General features: G+C 45.5%; 1 protein-coding gene across 1 annotated transcript; it reads right to left on the bottom strand.

Moving 5' to 3' along the window:
* Positions 1-1,283: 1,283 nt before the first annotated feature.
* On the bottom strand, positions 1,284-10,385 carry LOC147419071 (homeobox-leucine zipper protein HDG2-like). Its single transcript, XM_086506102.1, has 11 exons — positions 9,150-10,385; positions 8,451-8,647; positions 7,998-8,115; positions 7,713-7,901; positions 4,440-4,970; positions 4,165-4,266; positions 3,851-4,057; positions 3,587-3,761; positions 3,138-3,412; positions 2,910-3,005; positions 1,284-2,800 (listed from the first exon to the last, which is right to left on the bottom strand). The coding sequence occupies exons 1-11, from the start codon at positions 9,345-9,347 to the stop codon at positions 2,426-2,428; spliced, it is 2,463 nt and encodes an 820-aa protein (XP_086362228.1). The 5' UTR covers positions 9,348-10,385; the 3' UTR covers positions 1,284-2,425.
* Positions 10,386-24,601: the final 14,216 nt, after the last annotated feature.

Here is a 24,601-nt window from a genome sequence, read left to right as displayed (position 1 = left end):
CTATGCAAAGCACTCACATCCCAAGGCATGCAACTATCTCTCGATTCTACAACGCAATTGCAGAATCTTATGTAAGCTTTCATGTCTTCACCTTTTGTGCCTCCCATCTTCAAAAGGTCGAAATGATTGTAAGGCTATTTAACGAGTATGCAACACTTACACAACCAACGAAATACATTTTTTCTTTTCCTTGACAAAATCAAATCAGACTCGGTCATCATGTGATAAAAGGGGCCAATATGAACACTAGTCACATAAGCGCTTCTCCCAAGTTGAATTTGTTTCTAGAGACTACCATTTTTCTAGAGACGACAATTTGCAAAGTTTACAAGGTATAATCTTAGCAAAAGAGGATAGAACGACATATATTCACTTCATAAGTCGGGATGAAGTGACTTCATAATCTACACACTTCAAATTAGGGAGTGGGGAAGGAGGGCTTAGTTCTTAAAATAAAATCCATAAATTGTAGGAGTAATCAAATTGGCCATATTCTTGAATGATTTACCCTCATCAACTGTGCGTGAGACAACGTCTACTTGCAAGGCACAGAAGTTTTTAAAGTAAGTCATAACTGCTCATCACATGACCAATAAGTAACGACGAACTTGGACGAGTTGTTACCTTTGCATACCCTCGTTTATAAATAACACGGGGTCCCGTTCGAGGGATCGACAGCAGGGGCAAGCGAGCGGCGATGCGCGTGATCTGAACCGTCGAATCGACGCAACAGGAGAGGGCTAGTATTTGATTGCACGAAATCACATGCTTTACATCAACGCGCAGCAGCGCAGGCGGATAGAGCTCCAGGCTCGTGAGAGGGAGGTTGTGGGTTCAAAAGGTGCTCGCGACGGCTGGAACCCTCAATTTTTTATTTTAATGGGTGGGCGATCAACGGCCGATTGATTCTCAGCCGCTGATCCCTCGAGTTGCGCCCGTGACACTTATGGACGAGGTTTGCATACGACAAAAGGTGAAGTCATCAGAAAAGAGGCACCAACATGTATCCAATGTAATCGTGTGAACCTAATGCCAGTGGCCTTGGTTGTTGTCATACGTACGACGGTCAACAATATCCCATGAGCACGCAAATTGTTGTGGTCAAAACGCGGCCAGGGAATGGTGTGGAAGCTGGGGTGCGTTGCCACCAAAGAGAAAGACTACGACCCAACCAACCATTACAATAATATACTCCAGACATTTTAACGTAAAAGCGGGGCATTGATGAGAGACCGACCACAAACACACAAAATGAGACAACGCAGTGACAAGACATACCAAACTCGAGTAACTCCTGCTGCATATTTCCCTGTAGAAAAGAGTTCTCTACATAAGTACATCCATCTTCACATGAGATGCATACAGGCTGGTTATCCCTCCAGAGCTGATCTTACCAGACCCAACAAAACTTTCACTGAAGATGAGGATACAAACAGGAGGGAAATGGAAGCTAACAGATGAGACTGGAATAGAGTCAATACCCGAACCACTTCCCTCACATATGGTCGGCATACCCACAAGAGGAAATGAGCCTTTGTATATATTTGTGGCCGCAAGACTTCTCTTCAACATCTTTTCTGCTCAATACATACACAAGGACATGAACCCTTGTATACACCTTATCTCCAACATCATCTGTACTGAGGAAGCTCACTTTTCAGTCGATATCACCATTGTACCATACTGCAGAGGGACGAAGCTGTGGTGCGTTCTTGACTCTACTCCCATTCCATTCCAATGTTTTGTTTTCTTTCTTTCTGAGATCAACTGGTAGAAATAGCATATACTGGGGGTTGATACGGAAAAAGATGGTCTCTAGCTATACTATACTTTATATATATATTTATATATATATATGTCTGCTGTGATGATAGCTTTACCCTTAGCATGATCAAGTGATAAGCATGTTAAGGGTTAAACTCTCAAACACAGCCGCCATATATATTAAGACTCCTTGTATTTACTCTGCAGGTGGCATCATAGTTGAACCAAAGCTCTCTCTGTGTGTTAGGCAAGATGAGGAAGACATCAACACCATCTCGACCAGCGGGTTCCTTGGAGTGTTGATACCCCACTCATGCATGGAGGGGGGGAGAGAGAGCTTGTGATGCAGATATGAGGATGTGTGGTAATGACTTCAGTCTACGACTACCTTTTAGGGGAGCTACACTGAGAGACCAGAGGGTTCTGCTTTTTTGGTTAAAGAGGACCTTGAAAGGGAAACTACAATGCAGATCTAAGGGTGTCCAACTTGGTTAGAGAGGGCCTTGAATGCAGGTATGTGGATTTAGCCTTCGGTTAGAAAGTGGCGGTGTACTTTGGTGGAAGTGTCGGTGTACTTTGGTAGTCGTTTGATTTTGATTAAAGGTAGAAGCTGACAGCACTCCTAAGCATGACATGAAGAAGGATTGTGCAAAGCCATGAGCTATGCATCACATGCAAGAGCACGTTTTATGCGAATGACTGTGTTGCATATGAGCTTGTTGACAGTTGCTACCGAGCCAAGTGACAACCGAGCTGTGGGAACATGGTCCACTAGTATTTGAAAAGCAACTGTGACGAGAGAGCCGCCTGAGTTCCCGCCTGCAGACAGCCCATTGCTGGGCTGCTGCTTATTCTGAGGACCGCTGGGAAGAATGGCAAAACCGGAGGGTAGCAGAGCCACACAATCAGGATCTCCTCCATTCAGGACTGCACTCATCTCGGCAACATCAACTGGCGCATATACAACCAGGGAGCACGACTCGTCGGTGCAACACTCTTGGAGAATGAGCATGTTGTTTTGATTTGAGTTGTTTGGCTGCACATAATGCACACCATGCACCAATCAATAACAGAGTGAGCTACAATAAGAAAAAGGACTTCCAACACCCCATTATATGGCATGGCAATAAGCAAGTCTCTCTTACGTTGACTCGAAGAAGAGATACACAATTGCCAGAGTCCTGTCCTTTAGCGACATGGAACATCTCCTCAACGACGCCAGTAGTAGAGAGAATATCCCACTGTTTCGAATATTAAAGACATTAAATGAACACTGCTAATCAATAACACTGGCAACCTACATATGCTAGCAAGGGATTCAGAAAAAACAAATCGATAGAAAGCTCAAAACCAAAGACAGGGAAAATATATACCTCAGTCCGAAATCTTTCATCTCGCAAGAATTGAAATACTTTCGCAGGAGAGACAGGAAGCCAAAGGGATGTTGCAGCACTAAGCACTATGCCAGGTGGCCTTCCAGGATCATCCACACTCTTGCGGATTACCACGCGTACGTCATCTGCACCACTGCCAGCTAGGGTTACCCAAGTGTGTGCAGTGGATGCGCTCACTCCACCACAGAAGTTATTTGTCATCCTCTCTGCAAGCTTAAGCATACTTCTTCGTCCCTCGGTACTAGGTACTACAGCTGCACAGGCATATTAGCTCAGAACTTTAGGGGCCTCTTTACCAACATCTCCCCAATCATTATATTTAGGGTTTAGGGTTTATTATTAACTCTTAACCACCAACACAAACCACCCACTCTGCCATTGCAACACACAAGATAACTAGACTGTCATGTAAGGGAGAGTGGAACTACCATTCATATCTCCAGCTGGTACATTATTTGCTAAGACACTTGCAATTCTCTCACACTGCCTTTGCAATGTGCATAGCCACCGTTGAGCACCAAATCCCATACCGCAGTTAACAAACGATTGGTATAAACTGTGAACCCCTCTAGAATCAGCTTCTACATGCTCCACCCAAGTGACCTGAGGCATGCATACATATTGAGCCACACACTTCTGGGAGCCAAAGATACATGTAAGCTGAAGAAAGTAAAACAGGTTCTGGATAAGACCTTGGAATATCCACTGGGCATCTCCTCAATAACACAGCCAGAAGGGCGCCTTCTGCACCGTAACAATGAAGGGGGCGGGTTCCCACGTAGACTATCGATCGAGACATCTACAACAACCCATAGATGGTCTACGCGCTTCGAATATCTCAAGAAGTAGTTTTCCCGAGTGGGAACCAGTGGGGTAGGCAGCTGAAACTCTGAGTACATCTACAAAACAGGTTTATAAGCAAAATGAGATACAATTTTAGAATAGAATTTATTGCGAGAAGAAAGACTTTTGTCTATTAATATCAGCTCTGTTCATATCAGCTTACCAGCTGAATGGCGCCATCAAAAGTTCCAGCAATGCCCGTAGAAAGGATCTCAACAGTGTGAACTCGAGAGATAATGGAAGGGAACATTTCTGCCCAGCGTCCCTGCAAACGATTACAAGCACGAGAAGAGGGCTTAGCGAGCTCTACAAACTTTTTGTAGAGTAAGATGCTCTCCTCGTCCTAAACACAAAGGCAGAAGGATGTGGTTTACTAGAGCATGATGCCCCAATTTCTTTACAGACATGAAAGGGTAAGAAGACAAGAAGGAGCATTACCACATCCATAAGGGTCTCAACAAGGGAGGTAGAATTCATGATGACAAGGCCAGTGTGGCGGGTACTCTCGGAGTGTAGCCCCAGAGGCGTAGGGCCAATGCCGCGGGGGAACTGCTGGACATAAACATCATGATCAATACATTCGAGAGGAGCACCTGTGGTGGAATAGGAAGGATGAGGAACCCACAAGGGTTCAGAACCTTGGGCAACTTGTAAAAGTTCTTCCAGAGCAACAACAGCAAGCTCAACAACAAGGGGCTTCTCGGCATCAGTGAGGCAGAAGGGGCGAGATGCAATGTCTGCGACGGTGGGGCCGGGGGCGCGAGTGGACAAGTCTGATTGCTCATTGCTTGGTGCAACAATCAGGCCGCCTGCTGCTCCGGTGCTGTTGTTGTTGCTGTCCAGAATGCTTGAGCCTGTTGGTGATGAGCTTGCTGGAGGTGGTGCTGCTGGTGCTACTGGAATGCTAGCTGCCATGTTTGGAATGTGCCTTCCTATGTACTTGGCGGCCATGGCGGTTATCCTCTCTATCTGCAATCAACCACAAGTTTATTCATTAAGCAAGGGAAAAAGGAGCTAAAATTTAAATTAAAATAAAGCTCTTGCACAAAATTGCTTCATTTTCCTGTGCACAGATTGTTTCCATATAAAACCAAGTAGAGTACCAAAGGAAGATTTGAATCTGAAAACTAGCTCACTTCACTATATCTAAAGCTTTTTTTTTCCCTCTGACTACTTTCCAATTACCTTTTACTTTTGTTAGCTACACTGTACATAACTATTCGCCCATACATCGAATCTAGGGTGGAGAAGCATTGGTGTTCAAAGTATTGTCACGCTTTACATCCCAAAACATTGGATGCCCTCTATGAAGTTATAAATATCAAAACAGGTGTAATTATCATCGATGTTCATAAGAATTCACATACCACATAAATTATAGCAAGCACCAAAGCAAACATATGTAAGTGACTCCATCAAAGATCCATGTAAATAACCACTTGCAAATGTTGAGGGTATTTCTAAACGAAAGGAGCGGCTTCTAATTTTTCCATGGCTCTCCGAAGCTATTCTTCCCAAAATAGAATAGGAGTCGAACATTAACAAATTAGCAAACTCCAAATAAAGTGTCATCTTTTGCTATACTAGCACAATAAAATGCTTGGCCCAAAAACCCAAATTCATCATTTAGCACGCTTCTGATTCAATATCACATTCTTGTCTTGCAAAATAATGGATAAATCCTACACCATCCCTTTAGCCTCCTCATTCCAAATAGTGGATGTAGAACTAGGTATCAAACAACTAAGACAAGCGAGCATACATACAAGCATGCTATACTCCGAGCCCAAACGAGCATACCTACTAGCGTGCCATATTCTGAACAAACATAATTGGCAAACGAGGGCCTCAAGAGCGTAGAATAGATTGCACTAAGAGAAACTATCTCCCTTGATACAATTTCGAACGAACTTTATTGGTAAAAGAGAGACTCGAGAACAAATAAGATGCAACTCCTTACAACTCACATTGTAAACCACAAAACAAATATAAACTACCAATAAAGGCCTCAAATTGAATCGATTCCACTAAGAGGAACTATCTATTTCAATGTAATTGGAGGACAAAATTACCACTCAATTACAAGTCAAGGTAGCGTATATACAAACCTCTTTCCAATGTCACACACTCAAGCTGACAAAAGCTTACCTTTAAATTGCTTTTTATCCCACCTCACAACAACGCATGTCTACGAGGAACATCAACAAAGGGCTCTTCCAAAGGGTAGTTTTCCCATGGCTAATCATGGTTCAATGCACTTGAACAAAATGCAATACACCGCACCTCAAAAGTTTGGAGTTGCACGTGTCTACCTAGCTTGGAAGAAATTTCATGTAATCAACTCAACTAAGGAAAAGAGGATCACCCAAATTAGTATGGAGACAAGGTGTATTGCTAACCTAGTAATTCTCTCCATCAAGTGCCATTATGCTCTTGAAACTTCCAAACTCATAGAGAGGAAGAAAATATAATAACCTTAAAAAATGCGTAATTTGATCGATTGTGCGATGAGGAAGATAACTAGTGCAAGAAAGTTATGAGAGAGAAAACTGACAAACATAAGAATGTAAGAAAAATCAAACAAAAGAGGCTCTTCTTTGCGACGAGTGCTATGAGTACTTTTAATTTCAAATATAGATATATGTCAAAAACGATGGAATCGAAAGACGAGAAAATGCTCGTATACAAAGCTACATAAAACAAACCATCATTCACGTAAATTTGCTTATTGCAAAAGGCGAATGCTTCTTAAACAATAATAGGGATGAGAGGATAGAAAGACTTAATGTAGCCATTGAAGGAAACGAGAAGAGTTTTTTTTGGAACGTTGACAACAAGGGTGGTAATAGAAAGTTCAAACACTAGTCGTTGGGAAGAAGTGGGCACAACACTAGCATGGAACTACTAAAAAGAGGCGCACCAAATCTATGGGGATACGAGGCTGAATGCCTCTTTGTTTGGTTGCAAATGTAGGGTATCCATGAGGGAAGAGGGTAGGTAGGTCAACTTTCTAGTAATAATCCCACATGCAATGGCGCTCTCTTCTAAAAAATGAACCCCCCACTGACGGGAAAGCCCACAACTTACGTGAAATTATGGGAGGGGGCTCTCTATCCAAAAATGTTTCGAAAGTTCCTCGAAAAGAGCAACAGGCTTATACGTTGTACCCTCTCAAGGCTTTCAAAATAATGAAAATTAATGAAAACTGGCATGTATTATCTATAACTGACCAATGGAGCATTATCTTAGTTAATTAAGGGTTCTATAATACCAAGATTATTATTCTATAGTCTCTAAATAAAATCACTGCGATTTTTCAGTATTAAACATTGATTATAGTCTAATCCAGTAAATTAGACACTCTCCTCTGCATATAATTTATTCAAAGATTAAAAGAAATCAAGGATGAAATCAAGAGACCAAAAATAAGTGCTTTCAGTTATAAGCATTAAGATAAAAATCATTCTAAATATTCACAGAAAATAAATCAGTTCCACGCTACTGCGGTAGGTTGAGAGGTCATGACGTCAGCCCTGTGTCTGCATGGCACTACGACTCACGAGGATGTACTATCAAGGCAGTTATCTTTTTTTTCTAAATTCCTAAAATGAGAGAACATAAATTTTCTCGGCTAAATTGTAGATATCTTTCTTTTATTTCGATAAAAATAAAATTTGCAAGCAAGCCAGGAAATACGAATTAGATGTCTACCTCCTCACGTAACCTAACGTTCTCGATGCGCAGCTGCTGCTCTTCAAACGACATCTCCGCCAAAGTAGCAGGACCGCCACAATTAGGGCACGATACGTGCCTCACTGCATCCCTCAGAGCGTAGTTCTCCGCCTTCAGCTTGTCATTTTCCGCTCTCAGAACACTATTATCTTGCCGCTCATGCTGAGCCTGCACACACACACACACACAAACGAGCATTACTCTCTACGTTTGGCAGAACCTCTACACATAGTAGACTACACTGAATTAGTAGCCCTTACTTACCTTCATCTGGGTCCTCTTGTTCTGAAACCAGAACTTGATCTGACGCGGTGATAGTAAGAGCTCCTTGCTCAGCTCTTGCCTCTGCTTCTCGTCTGGATGTGGACACTCCTTGAAAACCCTAATCAGCACACAAACCCTTCATCGTACCCTAAAACTTGCACAATAACCCTAACTGCTCAGCTCAACGCTGTATTGAGCTACTACACTACAGTATCAAACCCTAATTTCATTTGTAGTTGCCACCTACACTTCCCTAAAACTGCTGCAATGCTATTGCTGTAGACGACAACCATGGCCTTGCAACCCTAGAGCAATCGCTAAAAATAACACCTCCTTAAGATTAAAAACAACAGCGTCTAGACCCTTGAACCGTTGCATTTCAACAATTAAGCTGTGGTGATGAGCCCAAACCTAGCCTCCGGTTGTAAAGTTTCAGGGGTTGAAAAGAATTACCTCTCCATTTCAGAAATCTGATGTAGAGTGTGGCGGTGGTATCGCTTCTTGTTGGGCCTAGGATTAGCATCAGGTTCATGATCCTCGCCGGACGCACCTTCCAAGTTTTCACTGCTCTCTGTTTCATCTTCCTTGGACTTCACTTGCTCTACCTCAGTGATGTTCATGGCATCTTTCGGTATTTCATCACCTTTGACCTAAAAATGTATGGTGAAAATCAGTGAAAAAACACATAGTTTCTCATGTGTAAAAGCTTGCTTACATGTCTAAATGCTCAGAGATCATTGACAGGCTTCTAGCTAAAAATTGACATGAAAATGGCAGTACTCTAAAGCAGGTTGAATATAAGAAAAATAATAATCTGGTAGATGGGAAGGACCCATTCAATCCACATTAGAACACAGTAGGAAAGTGTGACTTTCGTAGCAAGACCTTTTTGAAGGTAGGAAAGTAATGGCAAGAAAAACTTCAATAATGTGTGTGAGTGTCACTAGTGGACTGTGGTGAGTGGGTGTATGTGAGTATGTGGGTAAAAATGAAAAATGTTTTTTGTTTGAACATAAAAATAACAGCTTCGCTTAACATGGGCAAAACAATGACAGCCAGCAGGGAGACGGTGGGTCTATTTTGTGTTTGCACGAGAGAGAGAGAGAGAGAGAGGATCCATGTTAGTGGCAGGGAATAAGTTCAATGACTTACAACGAGCTGGCCAGGGGAGAGGCATGAGGTAGACAAGGTGCTTGGGGGCTGTATGTCGGGTATGGGAATCTGATGAATAAGAGTTCTCTGTGGTGCCATCACCCCTGCCAGCATGCTGCCATAGCCACCATAACCCCCACCTGCTCCTCCCACCCCAAAATTGCTTGGTAAAGTCACAGTCTCCCCTCCCAGCTTCATTCCTTCCCCCTTTTACCTCTCTAATTCTCTCTTTGAAACCCTTCACCCTCTCTCTCTCTCTCTCTCTCTCTCTCTAACACTCTTTTCTTCCTAACTAACACCCACTGTCTTCACTCTCTGCTAAGGGTCAATATACACGAGGAAGAAGACTCCATAGCCACAACTCCCTGCTTTGCAACAAGCCAAAGACTAGCAGTTACAGCTATGGAGACCTCAAACCTGCAAACCCTGCAAGAACATCCATTACCAGCCCACATATTATCTCATTACAACTGCTTGCCATGAAGAAGGAAACATGCAGAGCTCTGCAAACAACAACCAGAAGCTCATCGTGTAACATAGAGCAGAGAGATTTGAATTCTTCTGTGCAAGCTAAGTTTAAGGAGAGCAGAAAATCAGAAATTAGGGCAAGCAGAATGATAGGAACAGATGCGCACACAGAGATGACCTCTGTGAGAAAGAAAGAAAGAGAAAGAAGGCATTAATCACAGGGGAGTTGAGCACTTCTTTCTCGTTCTGTCTCTCTCAAACTGCAGACCGTGAGGTGGATGCAGGAGACGGATGTATTGGGGGTGAGTGCGTATGTGAGGAAACATGCAAGCGCGCGCTCAGAAGCGAGTAGCAGATTCGCAGAATGGGATCCAAGAGAGAATGGATGTGTGTCGGTCTGTTCGTGTGTGGGTGTGGGTGTAAGAGGGAGAAGGGAGAGAGAGATGCAAGGAAAAGAAGAGAGGGGTAGACAGTAGGGTAGGAAGAGGAGTTATGGCGATCACGGGGACTTGGAGAAGACAAGGGTAATAAAGGAAGGGTGGAGGGCTCCCCATCATCGTTCAGAGCATCTTTGATCTCATCCTCACCGTCCATCATTCCATGCAGCCCCCACGTAATCCAACGGCACAGAGTGTAGCCAACCTTCCCTCCTTCGGCGGCCTGCTAATGAAGCCCCTAACTTTAAGCAAAGAGGGTGGGCCCGCCTAAATAGGTGGCTGCCATTTTCCAGATGTCCCTACAGAATCCAAAGGCACTCAGAGTAAGTTCACATGGGTCATGGGTTGCGCACATTTGTAGTTCTCGTGGGGAAACATTTCAGACTCAACACCAAGCTCACTCGTAATGAGAGCTCATCGCAAACATACGAAGATCTTGCTAGCGTCCCAGCAGTGCTAAAATCCTCTTCCGATTTTCAAGGCTGAGCTTCTGGCTTTTTTTATTTTAAGCAAGGCACTCACCTCGCTCTTCCTGGGTGCGACTCGGCTCTTAAAAATATTGCACACTTGTTGCAAACAGGTTGCAAGCCCGCGCATGGCCTAGGGGGTAGAGCGCAATGGTAATCGTAGAAAACAACACGCCGCATATCCAGGTAAGACGAAAAAGAAGGCTTGGCGTTAACTACACTATCAGCAAGTTTCTCGACTTCGCGAGCTTCTTTCTTTTTTCCCTCTACGCTCATCACCACTTTGTCCTTCTTCCCACCTCTAGGCAAGCTAAAAACGTTGCAGCAACCTAAAAATTCTTGAGTTCAAGAAAAGGATCACGGTGAGTTCTCGTGCTTATCTTTACCTCATTTTGTGCATACTTGAGTACTTGAAGACATGTCTTGATTACCTTTGCTTTATATTTCTTTCTACTATTTTGTTGTGCATGAAAGGATGGAGCTTGCTTCATTCTTGCCTTGTCATTTAGAGTGTTAAATTATGTCATGATCATTGAGTTCCAAATCCAACGCTAAAATATTTTTTTGAGTCGATTGACTGTCATTGCATTTTCTATCACTTGGATGCAAGAAGAAGAGTATGCCTTGAAGTATACTTTTTTTAGCGATTATTTTGTTGTTAGTGTTTGCCTTGGGAGGTTCGAGCTAATTGTTATTGCCTACCTTGGGAGGTTGGAGCTTCGTGTTAATGTTATGGCTATTTAATTGATTTGTTTGCTTCAACTGCACCAACTCCTGTTGCTTGATGTGGGCTTGATGTGTTAGTGTTATTGCTATAATGTTGCCTATGTCTGCTTCGTGTTGGTACACCATAATGTATGTTGCACAATTTGTAAGGCCCCCATATGAGGAGAAGCCAATAATGCACATATTTTTGGTGGATTCTAGCTTACACGTTGATGAGGTCTTTATTTGTGATCGTGGATGGCACATAGCAAATCCAGGAGCGAGGAAAAATTTGAAAGAATATTCCTTGCAATATTATAGACCGTGGAAACAGGCCCTAGTCGGATACCAATATAGTCATTAGAAATTGGCAATTATCGGATAGATTTACCAGATTAACCGCACAGTGTACAGTCAATCAAAGCTTAGTTCTGGTACCTATAAATAGGACTTACTACTTCATTTCATGGGCTACTTATTCTGGAGTCTAGAGTTACCATTTTGTACTTACGGAGCACTTGCTCTAAGCATCAATTAGCTCTTTTGTGCCTCTGTCTAGTGCTAGTTGCATAATTTCTAATATCTGAATGCATATCAATTCTAGTCTCTTATCTTCATGTTTCCATTTCAGTCTTTGTTTGGTTTGTCTGCTATCTGAAATATAAACTCAAAGTCTCCATAGCTAATATGATCTGACTAACTCAAAGTCTCTAACCTAGAATAGCTGTCAGAAGTGACTACCTCATTCCTTTTTGGCGAGGATTTGGCGATCATGGTGGTGAGCTAAAGTTCTTGATAGAGGACCTATCTCCTAGTTGGAGTTTGGGTTTAGAGCTAGTTCAACAATTCCATCGAGAAAAATCGGACATCGAAGGAGATCCACCACGAGGTTCATGGAGGAGCACGATCATGTTAGCACAATGGTTGAAGAGTCAGAGCAAGGCTCGCACTATACCTCATTCCAAAGATGACATGGATTGTGCACCTTGACCACCAAGAAGATGAGGAACTTGGGGGTTCCCAGCATTCAGCTCAGTCTAGGAGATGGCATTCAAAGCAAGTAGAGAGACACTCTCGATCACATGAATCTCAAAGGACAAATAAGGGCTAAGGTAGGGATTAGATTGAGGATAGTGATGGGAGCAGACAGAGTCGCATATCAACACACAAGAAAACAAAAAGGAAGCATGAGTCGGATAGAGTTTCTAAAATTGACAAGATAAGGATGAGTGGATCCAGATATAGACCCCATTACAGCAAGCATTGGCCAAGAGAGTGGAAGTCAGCATCGAAGGACAAATCTAGGGATGAGGACCATGACACACATCATTACCAAACCAGACACTTGTAGTGTTTAACTGATCTGAAGATCGCCTTTCCAATCTTCAAGAGGGGGGGGGGGGGAGGATGATCCTGACGTTTATATCTAGGCATTTGAGCAATATGCTTAACTAAAAGACATTGATGAAGATGAGTGGGGAGAATACTTCCCACAAACATTGAAGGATGCAGTAAGGAAGTGGTATTACCACTACCCAGCATGCAAGCTCAGAACATACAGCAAGTTGATCAAACCTTTTTGTGTGGAATATACTGATAATAGAGGTGATGAAGACATCCTGTGTGAGCCGGATAAAATCAAGCAAGGGAAGCTTACAATCAGGAGATACGTAGAGAAGATCAAGGAACTAATTAGACAGTTGAATGAGCCTCCCTCAGAGAAACAAATGCGTGTGTGGTTCCTCTTTGGTTTTAAAAGTGAAAAGCTTAGGGAATAGGAGGTTCCAGCACCAACAAAGAAGATCAACGATCTGATTCAAAGAGCACTAAAGCTAGGGCAGCAGGTAAGGAGAGAAAGGGGTCACAAGGGCAGATGAGACTCTGTGTGACAGCAGTGAAATGTGATCTTAGGAGTTGAAGTCTAGCCCCAATTCCAGTTCATCTAATAGCGACTCATATGATCACGTCAAAGGGAAGAAAAAAGGGTCCTAGACAAGAAAAATAGTAGCAATGCCAAAGAAAATCGCAAAAATGTCCAAGACCACACCTTTGGTCGGCAAGGTCAAAACATGGTGTTTCAAATGCAGTGACAGGAGCAAAGCGAACCCCGAGCCCCGACGGCCTCTAAAACGCCGGGGACCAAATGGCACGCCTCGAACCTGTCAACGATAAAGCCAACAGGGGACACCACCTAGCTTTGAGCGGCAAGGACGCATACCACGATGATATGAACACCGCAAACTTACACACACACACACACACACAGAATGACAAATGATGAAAACCCTCGGGGGTGTGAAGAAGAATTATTCCTACAGTATTTACAAATGACCTTCTTCCAGCGAGGTGGCACACCGTGGTGATAGAGAGGTAGGGAGAAAAGGTGGTGCAAACTATTTGGTGCGTTCTCTAAGACGACTCAATGATTGTGAAGCTTGCTACCAAGAGCGTGTATACGTGTGTGCATCGACCATTGGAGTCGAGAGGTGGACGTGGCTCCCTTTACATGGTGCAAATCCCAAGGCAAACCATCACACAAGCCCCCCTCCCCGTGATGCCAATAGTGCCAACTCCTCCCACTACACTCTACCAAGTGCTAACCTCTCATGAACTATTCCCCCCAACCCCCCCCGATAGTGACCTCTCAGTGCCAATTTATAGGTGTTGGCTGCTTGGATTATGGTAATCCTAGTGTGATTAGGGTAAGCTAATCGGGGAGACAAAGCAAGCGGTGGGCCCGGTGTGGTTGACCCTTGCTTTGTTTTGGGAAGTTATTAAAAGATGAGAATCTCTAGGTGGGCCTTTGTGACCATCACCTAGAGAGAGGGAATTTACAAAAGTGGGAATTTTACAATGACTTGGGTGAAAACCGAAGAAATGATGAACATAACCTATAAATTACTGAAAATGGCATCGTGGTTGCGTGATGTCGGCGAATGGTGTGTTGTCGGTGCATCGGTGTAGCGTGTACTTCGTTCCAGGGTCGGCCGGGGCATGCCTTCGATGCATTTCTCCTTTTTGTTGTTGGCGGCGCGTGCTTTGGGTCTTCCTTCCTTTTCGTTGTCGTCGTAGTCGTAGAATCCTTTGGTTTTTTTTGTATTTGTGGTGTGTATATGCGTGTGTGTGTGTGTGTGTGTACGTATGGGTGTGTGCGGGTATTTGTACATGTGCATGCGAGCGTGAGTGTGTGTGTGTATATGTAAGCGAATGTGTGTGCGCGAGCGTTCGTGGGAACAGGGGAATGTATGCAATATATATATATATATATATATATATATATATATATATATATATATATATATATATATATATCTATATTTATTTATTTTTCGGTTTCTGGCAGTGCAGACGACGCAGAGATGGGGGGGTGAGGATGGTGACAAGGGAAGGGGGGGGGGGGGGGGGGGGGCAGCGGGTGAGTATGTGTGTGTGTGAGTGGATAGCGTGCGGGTGCGACCGTGTACAAGGAGCGCGAGCTTGCGGTGGTGTGGAGTCGGGCAGTGAGCGGGCGAGACAGAGCGCGAGAGAGAGTGAGAGTGGGGGGGGAGATGGTGAGGGAGGGGAGAGGGGATAGGGGTTGGGAGGGTGGTGTATGGTAGGAAATGCGCGCGGCAAGGAGGGGATGAGCGCAAGGCCCGGGGGGGCGGGGGTAGTGGACAACGGGCGCGACAAGGAGGGGGGGGGGTGTTTTAGTCAACGAGAGAGGGAGAGGAAGTAAGGGGGGTGGTTCCCACCAAGGGAGGAGAGGGAGAGAGAGTGAGAGGGGTTGGGAGGAGATAGGGTAGAGGGAGGATATGGTGGGGGGGTGTTAGAGGAGAGAGAGAAGAGAGAGGTGATACTTGCCCTAAGGCCCGCCGTGGCTACTTCCAAGAGAGAGGGTGGGGAGAGAGCTAGGTGTAGATAAGGGGGGGGGGGGGGGGGGGGGGGGGGGGGGGGGGGTGCTTAAGGCCGAAGGGGGGCTGTGGATGAGAGGAAGTGGGGGTGCGGCCCGCCGTGGCTGGAGTGTGGACAAGCAGAGAGGAGAGAGAGAGAAAGAATATTTGGAAGAGAGAGAGAGGATATTATCTATGGCGGCCCGTCGGGGTGGCAGAGATACCAAAGGTGCCTACCGGGCCGGATGATGCAACGGGTGTGTAGGAGAGAGAGAATATGGGCGGGGCCGGACAGTGAGTGAGTGAGAGAGAGAGAGAGAGAGAGAGAGAGAGAGAGAGAGAGAGAGAGAGAGAGATCGTCTTGTGGTGATATTGGAGGGGTGTGGTCAATCTAGCGGCGCCCCATCGGTGGTTAACCTTGGGGAGGGGCGGGGGGTATGGTGAATGGTAAAGGCCTTTTCTTTGTTTTTTTTTTCTCTTGGTAACAAACCCTCCCTTCCTTAGGGTGTGGTTCTCACGGGTATGGCTTCGAAAGCCGGCTATCATTAGCCCTCCCTTCTAGCTAGAGGCATTCATGCTTCTAGCCCTTCCTCTACATCTTTAGTTGTGGACTTAGAGGGTTCTCCCTCTTCTGGGATGTCTAGCGTGAATTCTGGATCAAACCTAAGAAAATACATTTTCAGTCTCCATCCATTGACCCTAGTCTTGTGAATTCTCCCATCTGCTTCCATCAGGTTATAGCTGCCGTTGTCATAGCGTTTCTTGATGATGAATGGTCCTTTCCATCTGGGTTGAAATTTCTTGTCTTTCTGGTGTCAAATCTGTTGTCATATCTTAGCAGTAACATACCTTTTTCCAGTCCCTTTTCTTTAAGTCCTTGGTTGAAAGTGAGCCGGCGTCGTTCTGCCTGCGTTGCATGTGACTGATTGCTTCTTCCCTATCTAGTTGGAGTCTCTCCAGATCGAGGATATGGTTTCTGAGATTTACAATTGGACATTGTATCTGGCTGGCCAAAACTCTTAAGCTGGCTATCTGTACCTCGATGGGTAGAATTGCCTCCTTCCCATAAACTAGATGGAAAGGGGTGAAACCTAGTGATGTTCGGAACGTTGTTCGGTAGGCCCAAAGAGCTGCCATGAGATGTTTATCCCAGTCCCCTGTGTGATTGTTCACCTGCTTTGTGATGATTTTACAAATCATTCCATTTACCTTTTCTACCAGACCATTGCATTGTGGATAGTATGGCGTGGAATGTCGGCGTGTGATGCCTAACTTCTTCATCAGTTCACCCACCAAATCACCTTTGAATCCCGGTCCTCTATCCGATATTATCTTAAGAGGAGTGCCAAAATGGCAACAGATGTGCTCAAAAATGAACTTTGCTACCTCATGGGCTGTAATGCGGGTGGTGGCTATTGCTTCTGCCCATCGAGTCATGTAGTCTACACCTACTATGATATACAATTTACCAGATTGGGCCCTTGGTAAAGGACCGATTGCATCTATTCCCCATTTCTCAAATGGACCATATGAAATGATAGGAGTTTGTGGCTCGTAGATTAAGATGTGATCACTGGCCACTTGACAAGCCTTACATGTTTTACACCAATGGTGTACATCCCTGTTCAAACTAGGCCAAGAGTATCCTGCCTATAGAATCTTCCTACTGGTGATATCTAGAGCAAAATGACCACCGCAGACGCCATCATGGCAACTTGAAATTACCTCTGTGATCTCACTGGAGGCTGGCACACGCCTGAGTATCTGATCCTTGCCCTTACAGTACAAGTGGTTGTTTACAAGGCGGTATCTGGTAGCCTTCCTCACCAGCCACTGTTTCTGGCCTTTGGTGTATTCTCCCAGACATTCTCCTGTATCTAGAAAGCTGATGATGTCAGGCATAGCATCCCTACCTTGGAAGAGGGGTAGCTTCAATTTGATGGCTCCTACGGAAACGTCTTGTATTCTTTCCTTGGCTAGAGCATCTGCCTCCTGATTTTCTGCTATGGGGACGTGAAATAGTCTCATTGCTTCAAACTTCCTTAGAAGATCCTTAACTTGGCATAGTTGACCAAGTAAAACCTGATTCTTACAAACCCAAGTGCCATTTATCTGCCTTATCAAAAGCAAAGCATTGCCAAACACATTTAGGCGTTGAATTCCTTGTGAAATACATTGTTCCAACCCAAGAATTAGGGCTGCATATTCTGCTTCATTGTTGGAGTGGGAGTGTAATAACTGCCCGATGGAGAATACTCTTTCTTGTTGCTCATTAAAAATAACTACGCCAGCCTGCAGACTGGTCCATTGTTCTCTTGTATGCTCTGTCAAAGAAAAGAGAGTGAGATCTTTCTAGCCTTGGACTCTCTACCATTGGTGTTTCTTCCTTCCCTTCCGTGTTGAACTTCAGCTTCTTCTCATAATGGCGATGAGTGAGAATTCCCGCTAAACTAGTCCTGGTGGAGTTTTCTACTTGCATGGTGTAGTCAAACTCTTGTAATCTAATTAACCACTTTGAGATCCTGGATAAGATATCCATGTGTCGCATTACATATGGGAGAACCTCTTCCATTGTCAGGATTACGAAGGGTCTAGGCAGGAGATAGGAGCGGAACTTAGTGGTAGCAAACATTAGTGCCATAACCATGTGTTCTACTTCGGTAAATCCCTTTTCTGACAGGATCATGACACGACTAGAGAAGTAAATAGGACGCATGAAAGAAGTTTGGGGATCCTTTTGCATTAGCACGGCTCCGAGTGTATCACTTCCTACACTAGGGTTCACATAAAATGGCTCGTCCCACTTAGGAGGTGAAATAGTGGGAAGCTTAGCTAGGATTTGTTGTACCTCAGTAAATTGCTGCTCATTCTCTTCACTCCATGATAAGACATCCCTCTGGGTGAGTTGTTGTAGGGGAAGGACCACTTGGGATAGCAAGTGAATGAACCTGCTTAAGTATCTTACCTTCTGAAAGAAAGAAACCAGTTGTTTAGCGGTGGTGGGTGACGACAAAGATACCAGGGCCTGGATCTTGCTAGGGTCAGCCTCAATCTTTGTTGCTGAAATTACATGGCCAAGGAGAGTGACTTTGCTTTCACCAATGTGACACTTATCCACGTTGAGCTGGCCACCCAAGGTTTGCAGCCTGGTTAAGCCATCATAGACTTTGCTTAAATGAAGGGCTCGTGAACTATAGATGCAAAAATCATCTATGAATACTCGGATTGATGTTCCAAAGTAGGGATGAAAAACAAAGGTCACATAGCGTTGAAATGTGGTCGGGGCGTTAGTGAGGCCAAACGGCATAACTCTGTAGGTAAAGCATCCCCAAGGTGTGATGAAGGTTGTCTTCTTTTGATCTTCTCCCGCAATGCTAATCTGGAAGTATCATGAGTAGCCGTCACACACTGTGTATCGTTCGTGACCTGCCACTTCATTGAGTATTTCATCCTGGAATGGGAGGGGAAAGTGATCCCTCTTCATGGCTGCATTGAGAGGTTTATAGTCCACACAGACTCTCCACTTACCCTTTTTTTTTTTGTGACTACTACTTGGGAGACCCACTCTGAATCTTCGACAGGGTAGATGAAACCTGCTTATAGCAAACTTCTCACTTCCTTAAGCAGTGCCTCTTGTTGGATTACTCCAAGTCTTCTGAGCTTCTGCACCACGGGTTTACTGCCTTCCTTGAGTTTTATGTGGTGTTGCACTACTGTAATTCCTGTGATCTTATCATAGCTACCAATGAACAAAGGAGTGAAGTTACCTAGCATGGAGACATATTCCTTCCTTTCTTCATATGTTAACTCCTTTGAGAGCATTTTTTGTAACTTACGTGCATCCTCCAAGGACTGCGTACCTGATGATCCCTCTTGGTTTGCCAGGGGTGTTTCAGATTGTGTCAATCTTTTTGGGTCTTTAAGAATGACCCCCATCACTTCAATGCTACTGTCACTTCCGTCTGTGGTGGTTGTCTCTTCTCCTGAGGTAGACGAATAGTCGCTAGTGGACTCATCTTCTGAAGCCTCCAAGATCATGTTCCGCTTCTTCCCAGTCTTCATGTCGTAGAATATGGACTTCCCTTTAGCGTATTTCATCTAGATCATTCCGATGCTCCAATCTTGTTTAGCCTCCATAGCCATAAGCCAAGGCCTCCCAAGAATGATGGGGTAGCCCTCCACTTTGTGTGGCATGACAAAGATGTCTACCTCCACTTCTGTATTGAATGCTTTTACTTTGACCGCATTCACAATGCCTACGCATTTTACTCTTACATTGTTTGCCATCTTGGCTCGGTAGGGTGCCGGACTACTTACCTCTAGACCTAGATGGTGCATCATCTTTTCACTCATGACGCATATTTGCGTGCCACCATCTATGTAGACGTTTGAGATTCGTTGCCCCTTGATGTGAGCATCCATGGTCGGTAGGATGTCGTTGAGATCCCTTCCAGAGATAGCTTTAGCTATCCTGGGTCTTGATTTCCTGGTACTTACCATCTTTGTCCATTGCCTCCTAATTCTTGGTGCAAGGTGGAGTAATTGGGGTCAAGTTATCTTCGGGCCCTGCATTAACACATCCTGAACTAAGTCATAGGGTTTTGCATACTCACCTAGTGAGAAGTCCACGATGTTTATCTTCCGTCGTGGTTTAGATGCTTGCTTGCTAGACGCGGCCTTCCCTTTCGTTTTCTCTTCTCTCTGAGAGGCTTCCTTGTGCCTGGCACGCTTCACTCCCATAGCATCCACTTATTCTATCTTTGCTTTTCCTTTGTGCTTCTCTCGAACTGATTCTTCTACCCTTGCCTTCCCTTTAGACTCCAAGCTAATAACACTCACCGCTTAGTTCACAGCAGGTGGTGGGGGTAGTGGTGGAATGAGAGGTTGGGGTGGTGGTTGTTGTTGTACGGGTGGTCGAAGGATTTGGACGGGTGGGATCGGCCTTGGTTGCCTAGGTGGTGGTGGTCTTGCTCTTGGCGGAGAGATCTGATTCTGTCTCCCCCCTCTATTGAAATTCTGCCTCCTTGGGTGTGGGCAGTAGTACATTCCATGGCCGTCTTCCCCACAGTTGTAATAGTGGTACTCTGGTTCTGCCTTCGTTGTCCTCTTCCTTGTTCTGGATTCTTGACAGGTGCATGCCCTTGCTGCACCCGATGCACATATAAACTCTCTAGTGGGGTGGTGATGCAACTCAGCAGGTCTTGCTGCTCTTATGATGCCTCTTGCTGTTGGGTTCTATGATTGGATTGCAGCCACTGGGGTTGGTCGGGCCGAGCTTGTTTCCTCTTACTCGTTTACTCTTGCTTGCATGCGCAGCTTCTTGCTTTTAAGGCGGGCTACTTTGACTGCCAACTCATATGTTGCAGGAAACCTTCCCTTCGCCTTCTCTTTAAGCGGCGACCATAGACCAACAATGAAATGGTCCTTCTTTAGGAAACCCATCTCTCCCATAAGTCCACAAATTTGGACTCGTAGGTGGCATACTCTAACAGACCTCCCTGCTTCAATTCTGTCAGTAGCTGCCATAGCTTCTCCGAGGTTGTGCCTCCACCAAACCTCTTTTACAAAAGCAGCTCTTAACACATCCCATGCATTCTTGGTAGCCTAGGACAATGCATTATACCAGGACTTGGCCTCTACTTTCATCAGTAGAGAAAAAATTCCAAGTCGTGAAGCGTCGTCGTTTTTGTTGGAAACGACACAAGCAATGTCAAAATCATCCAAAAAGTCAGTGGTGAGATCCTCTCCCTTCTTTCCACTGAACGTGGAGAAAGAAACACTTGCCATGGTAGTGACTCATATATATATATATATATATATATATATATTATTATTATTATTTATTTATTTTATTTTTTTTGCATTAACAGCAATAGCGGCTCATAGCGGCTTTTTACAGGGTTGGGTGGATAGGTTAAAACAGGATAAAGATAGAAACATTAAAGGAATGATGGTAATCCAAGATGGGGAGAATGATAGGGTTTGGGAAATTGAGGATTTCTCCTAGTACCGCTGCACCGAATAGGTATACGATCTTCTGTTGGTAGAAGACTTTCCTATCTACATAGATATTCACATGCATATGCTGTAGGAATCTGAACGGGAATGCTGTCGGCCCATTTTCCATTATGCACAGAGGGTGGAATACTTACTTATACTCTTACCGTGCCATTGTTGATGAGTCGGCACATCCACAGGAGGTCGTCGCCTTTCATGGGCTCTACCTTTCCTTCGTCGCTCAGCACGTACGGGGTGATGGCGACGCGTCTGACCGCTCCCAGCCTCTTGGCTAGTAGCAATTGCAGGTAATTTCCGTAGTCGAGGTGTTGCATGAATTCTACTCCATTCAATTGCAATTCGTCCCCAGCCCACTAGGTTTCATCGTGGTGGAAAGCTTCTTCAGGATAAGTTGTACAGGGAGAGGAGGAAGATCTTCTACCCGTTTTCCAAAACAGCGAGAGCAGTAGCCGAACCACTCTTCCCTAGGACATGGGAATCTCCTTACCACTTCTTCTTCAGGATTGTCGAAGCGGATTGGTAGCACTCGCATGCGTCGTGCAAATCGATAGGCGACCTGGGTACCACCTGGCTTTTTGAGCTTGAAGCACTTGCTTGGCCAGATGCTTCTTCCTTCGGGGTCATGTGTTTTAGGACTGGCTGAGCTCCTCATTACCGTTTTCTTTCCTTCTTTGATGTGAATGACTTCTTCGCGATGAATGTCGATGTAAACGATTTTAGCCCTTTCGCTACCTTTGTTGCTGGCACTCATTGACAGTGTGTCTTGGTTGACAACAATGATGACACTTCACCAACCTCCCACCTGATGCTCTCAATTTGTGGTTAGAACGAGCAACACAAGATGGAGAATTTACTTCTTGAATACTGACGACACTGCAGCCTGGCAGTAGTACTTCAATGAAGGCCGCTAGTGCCTCCTTCGTCTCCTCTTCTTCCGTCCTCCAGTTAGAAAATTCCTTTAGCCATTCGTCCATGATTGATGGCGTGCATCACTTTCAGCATTGTAAACTGAAGTGTCTTAGAAAGCCCTCCTCAGTGGGGGCACCAAAATGACGGGAGCAAAGCGAACCCCGAGCCCCGACGGCCTCTAAAACTCCTGGGACCGAATGGCGCGCCTCGAACCTGTCCACGGTAAAGCGAACAGGGGGCACCACCTAGCTTTGAGCGGCTAGGACGCAGACCACGATGATATGAACACCGCAAACTTACACACAGTGAGAGAGAGAGAGAGAGAGAGAGAGAGAGAGAGAGAGAGAGAGAGAGAGAGAGAGAGATGAAAACCCTCGGGGGTGTGAAGAAGAATTATTCATGCAGTATTTACAAATGACCTTCTTCCAGCGAGGCAGCACACCGTGGTGATAGAGAGGTAGGGAGAAAAGATGGTGCAAACTATTTGGTGCGTTCTCTAAGACGACTCAATGATTGTGAATCTTGCTACCAAGAGCGTGTATACGTGTGTGCATCGACCATTGGAGTCGAGAGGTGGACGTGGCTCCCTTTACATGGTGCAAATCCCAAGGCAAACCATCACACAAGCCCCCTTCCCCATGATGCCAATAGTGCCAACTCCTCCCACTACAATCTACCAAGTGCTAACCTCTCATGAACTATTTCCCCCCCCCCCCCCGATAGTGACCTCTCAATGCCAATTTATAGGTGTTGGCTGCTTGGATTATGGTAATCCCGGTGTGATTAGGGTAAGCTAATCGGGGAGACAAAGCAAGCGATGGGCCCGGTGTGGTTGACCCTTGCTTTGTTTTGGGAAGTTATTAAAAGATGAGAATCTCTAGGTGGGCCTTTGTGACCATCACCTAGAGAGTGGGAATTTTACAATGGCTTGGGTGAAAACTGAAGAAATGATGAACATAACCTATAAATTACTGAAAATGGCGTCATGGTTGCGTGATGCAGGTGCGTCGGTGTAGCATGTACTTCGTTCCGAGGTCGGCCGGGGCATGCCTTCAACACATTTCTCCTTTTTGTTGTTGGCGGCGCGTGCTTTGGGTCTTCCTTCCTTTTCGTTGTCGTCGTAGTCGTGGAATCATTTTTTTTCCGATTTTTGGCAGTGCAGACGATGCAAAGATGGGGGGGGTGAGGATGGTGACAAGGGGTGTGTGTGTGTGTGTGTGTGTGTGTGTGTGTGTGTGTGTGTGTGTGTGTGTGTGGATAGCGTGCGGGTGTGGCAGTGTACAGGGAGCGCGAGCTTGCGGTGGTGTGGAGCCGGGCAGTGAGCGGGTGAGACAGAGTGCGAGAGAGAGTGAGAGTGGGGGGGGGGGGGGGGGGGGATGGTGAGGGAGGGGAGAGGGGATAGGGGTTGGGAGGGTGTGGTGTATGGCAGGAAACGCGCGCGGCAAGGAGGGGATGAGCGCAAGGCCCGGGGGGGCGGGGGTAGTGGACAACGGGCGCGACAAGGAAGGGGGGGGGGGTTTTAGTCAACGAGAGAGGGAGAGGGAGTAAGTAAGGGGGGTGGTTCCCACCAAGGGAGGAGAGGGAGAGAGAGTGAGAGGGGTTGGGAGATAGGGGTAGAGGGAGGATATGGTGGGGGGGTGTTAGAGGAGAGAGAGAGAGAGAAGAGAGGGTGAGAGAGATGGAGGAAGGGTGAGGTGATACTTGCCCTAAGGCCCGCCGTGGCTACTTCCAAGAGAGAGGGGGGGAGAGAGCTAGGTGTAGATAAGGGGGAGGGGGGGTGCTTAAGGCCGAAGGGGGGGTGTGGACGAGAGGAGGTGGGGGTGCGGCCCACCGTGGCTGGAGTGTGGACAAGTAGAGAGAGAGAGAGAATATTTGGAAGAGAGAGAGAGGATATTATCTATGGCGGCCCGCCGGGGTGGCAGAGATACCAAAGGTGCCTATTGGGCCGAATGATGTAGCGGGTGTGTAGGAGAGAGAGAATATGGGTGGGGCCGGGCAGTGAGAGAGAGAGAGAGAGAGAGAGAGAGAGAGAGAGAGAGAGAGAGAGAGAGAGAGAGAGAGAGAGAGTCTTGTGGTGATATTGGAGGGGTGTGGCCAATCTGGAGGCGCCCCACTGGTGGTTAACCTTGGGGGGGCGGGGGGGGGAAGGTGAATGGTAAAGGCCTTTTCTTTGTTTTTTTTTTCTCTTGGTAACAAACCCTCCCTTCCTTAGGGTGTGGTTCTCACGGGTATGGCTTTGAAAGCCGGCTATCAGCAGATCCAAGGATCATAGGTCTATTGAACGCTCCCAATGTACATATTGTAAGGCATTTGGGCATATTTGGAATAATTGAAAAATCAGGATGCATCATTTCAAGAAGGGGAAGGATCTGTCTATGATTACATTAACAAACCCGAACGTGGCAAAGACAAATGGAGCATCTGGTTCTAGAGAATGAGGCCACTACCACCGTTGGGCTTGGAAGAGGAAGATATTAGAAGGCTAATGTATGAGGGCGAGATAGAGTTGATTTTGGACGGAGAAAATTCAATTGCTACACATGTGAGAAATATGGTCATTTTGTAGCCTAGTGTCA

The sequence above is a fragment of the Adiantum capillus-veneris genome, chromosome 29, assembly GCF_014529385.1.
Source record: "Adiantum capillus-veneris isolate H3 chromosome 29, ASM1452938v2, whole genome shotgun sequence".
Taxonomy (NCBI): domain Eukaryota; kingdom Viridiplantae; phylum Streptophyta; class Polypodiopsida; order Polypodiales; family Pteridaceae; genus Adiantum; species Adiantum capillus-veneris.
This window is presented reverse-complemented; position numbering and strand designations above follow the sequence as displayed.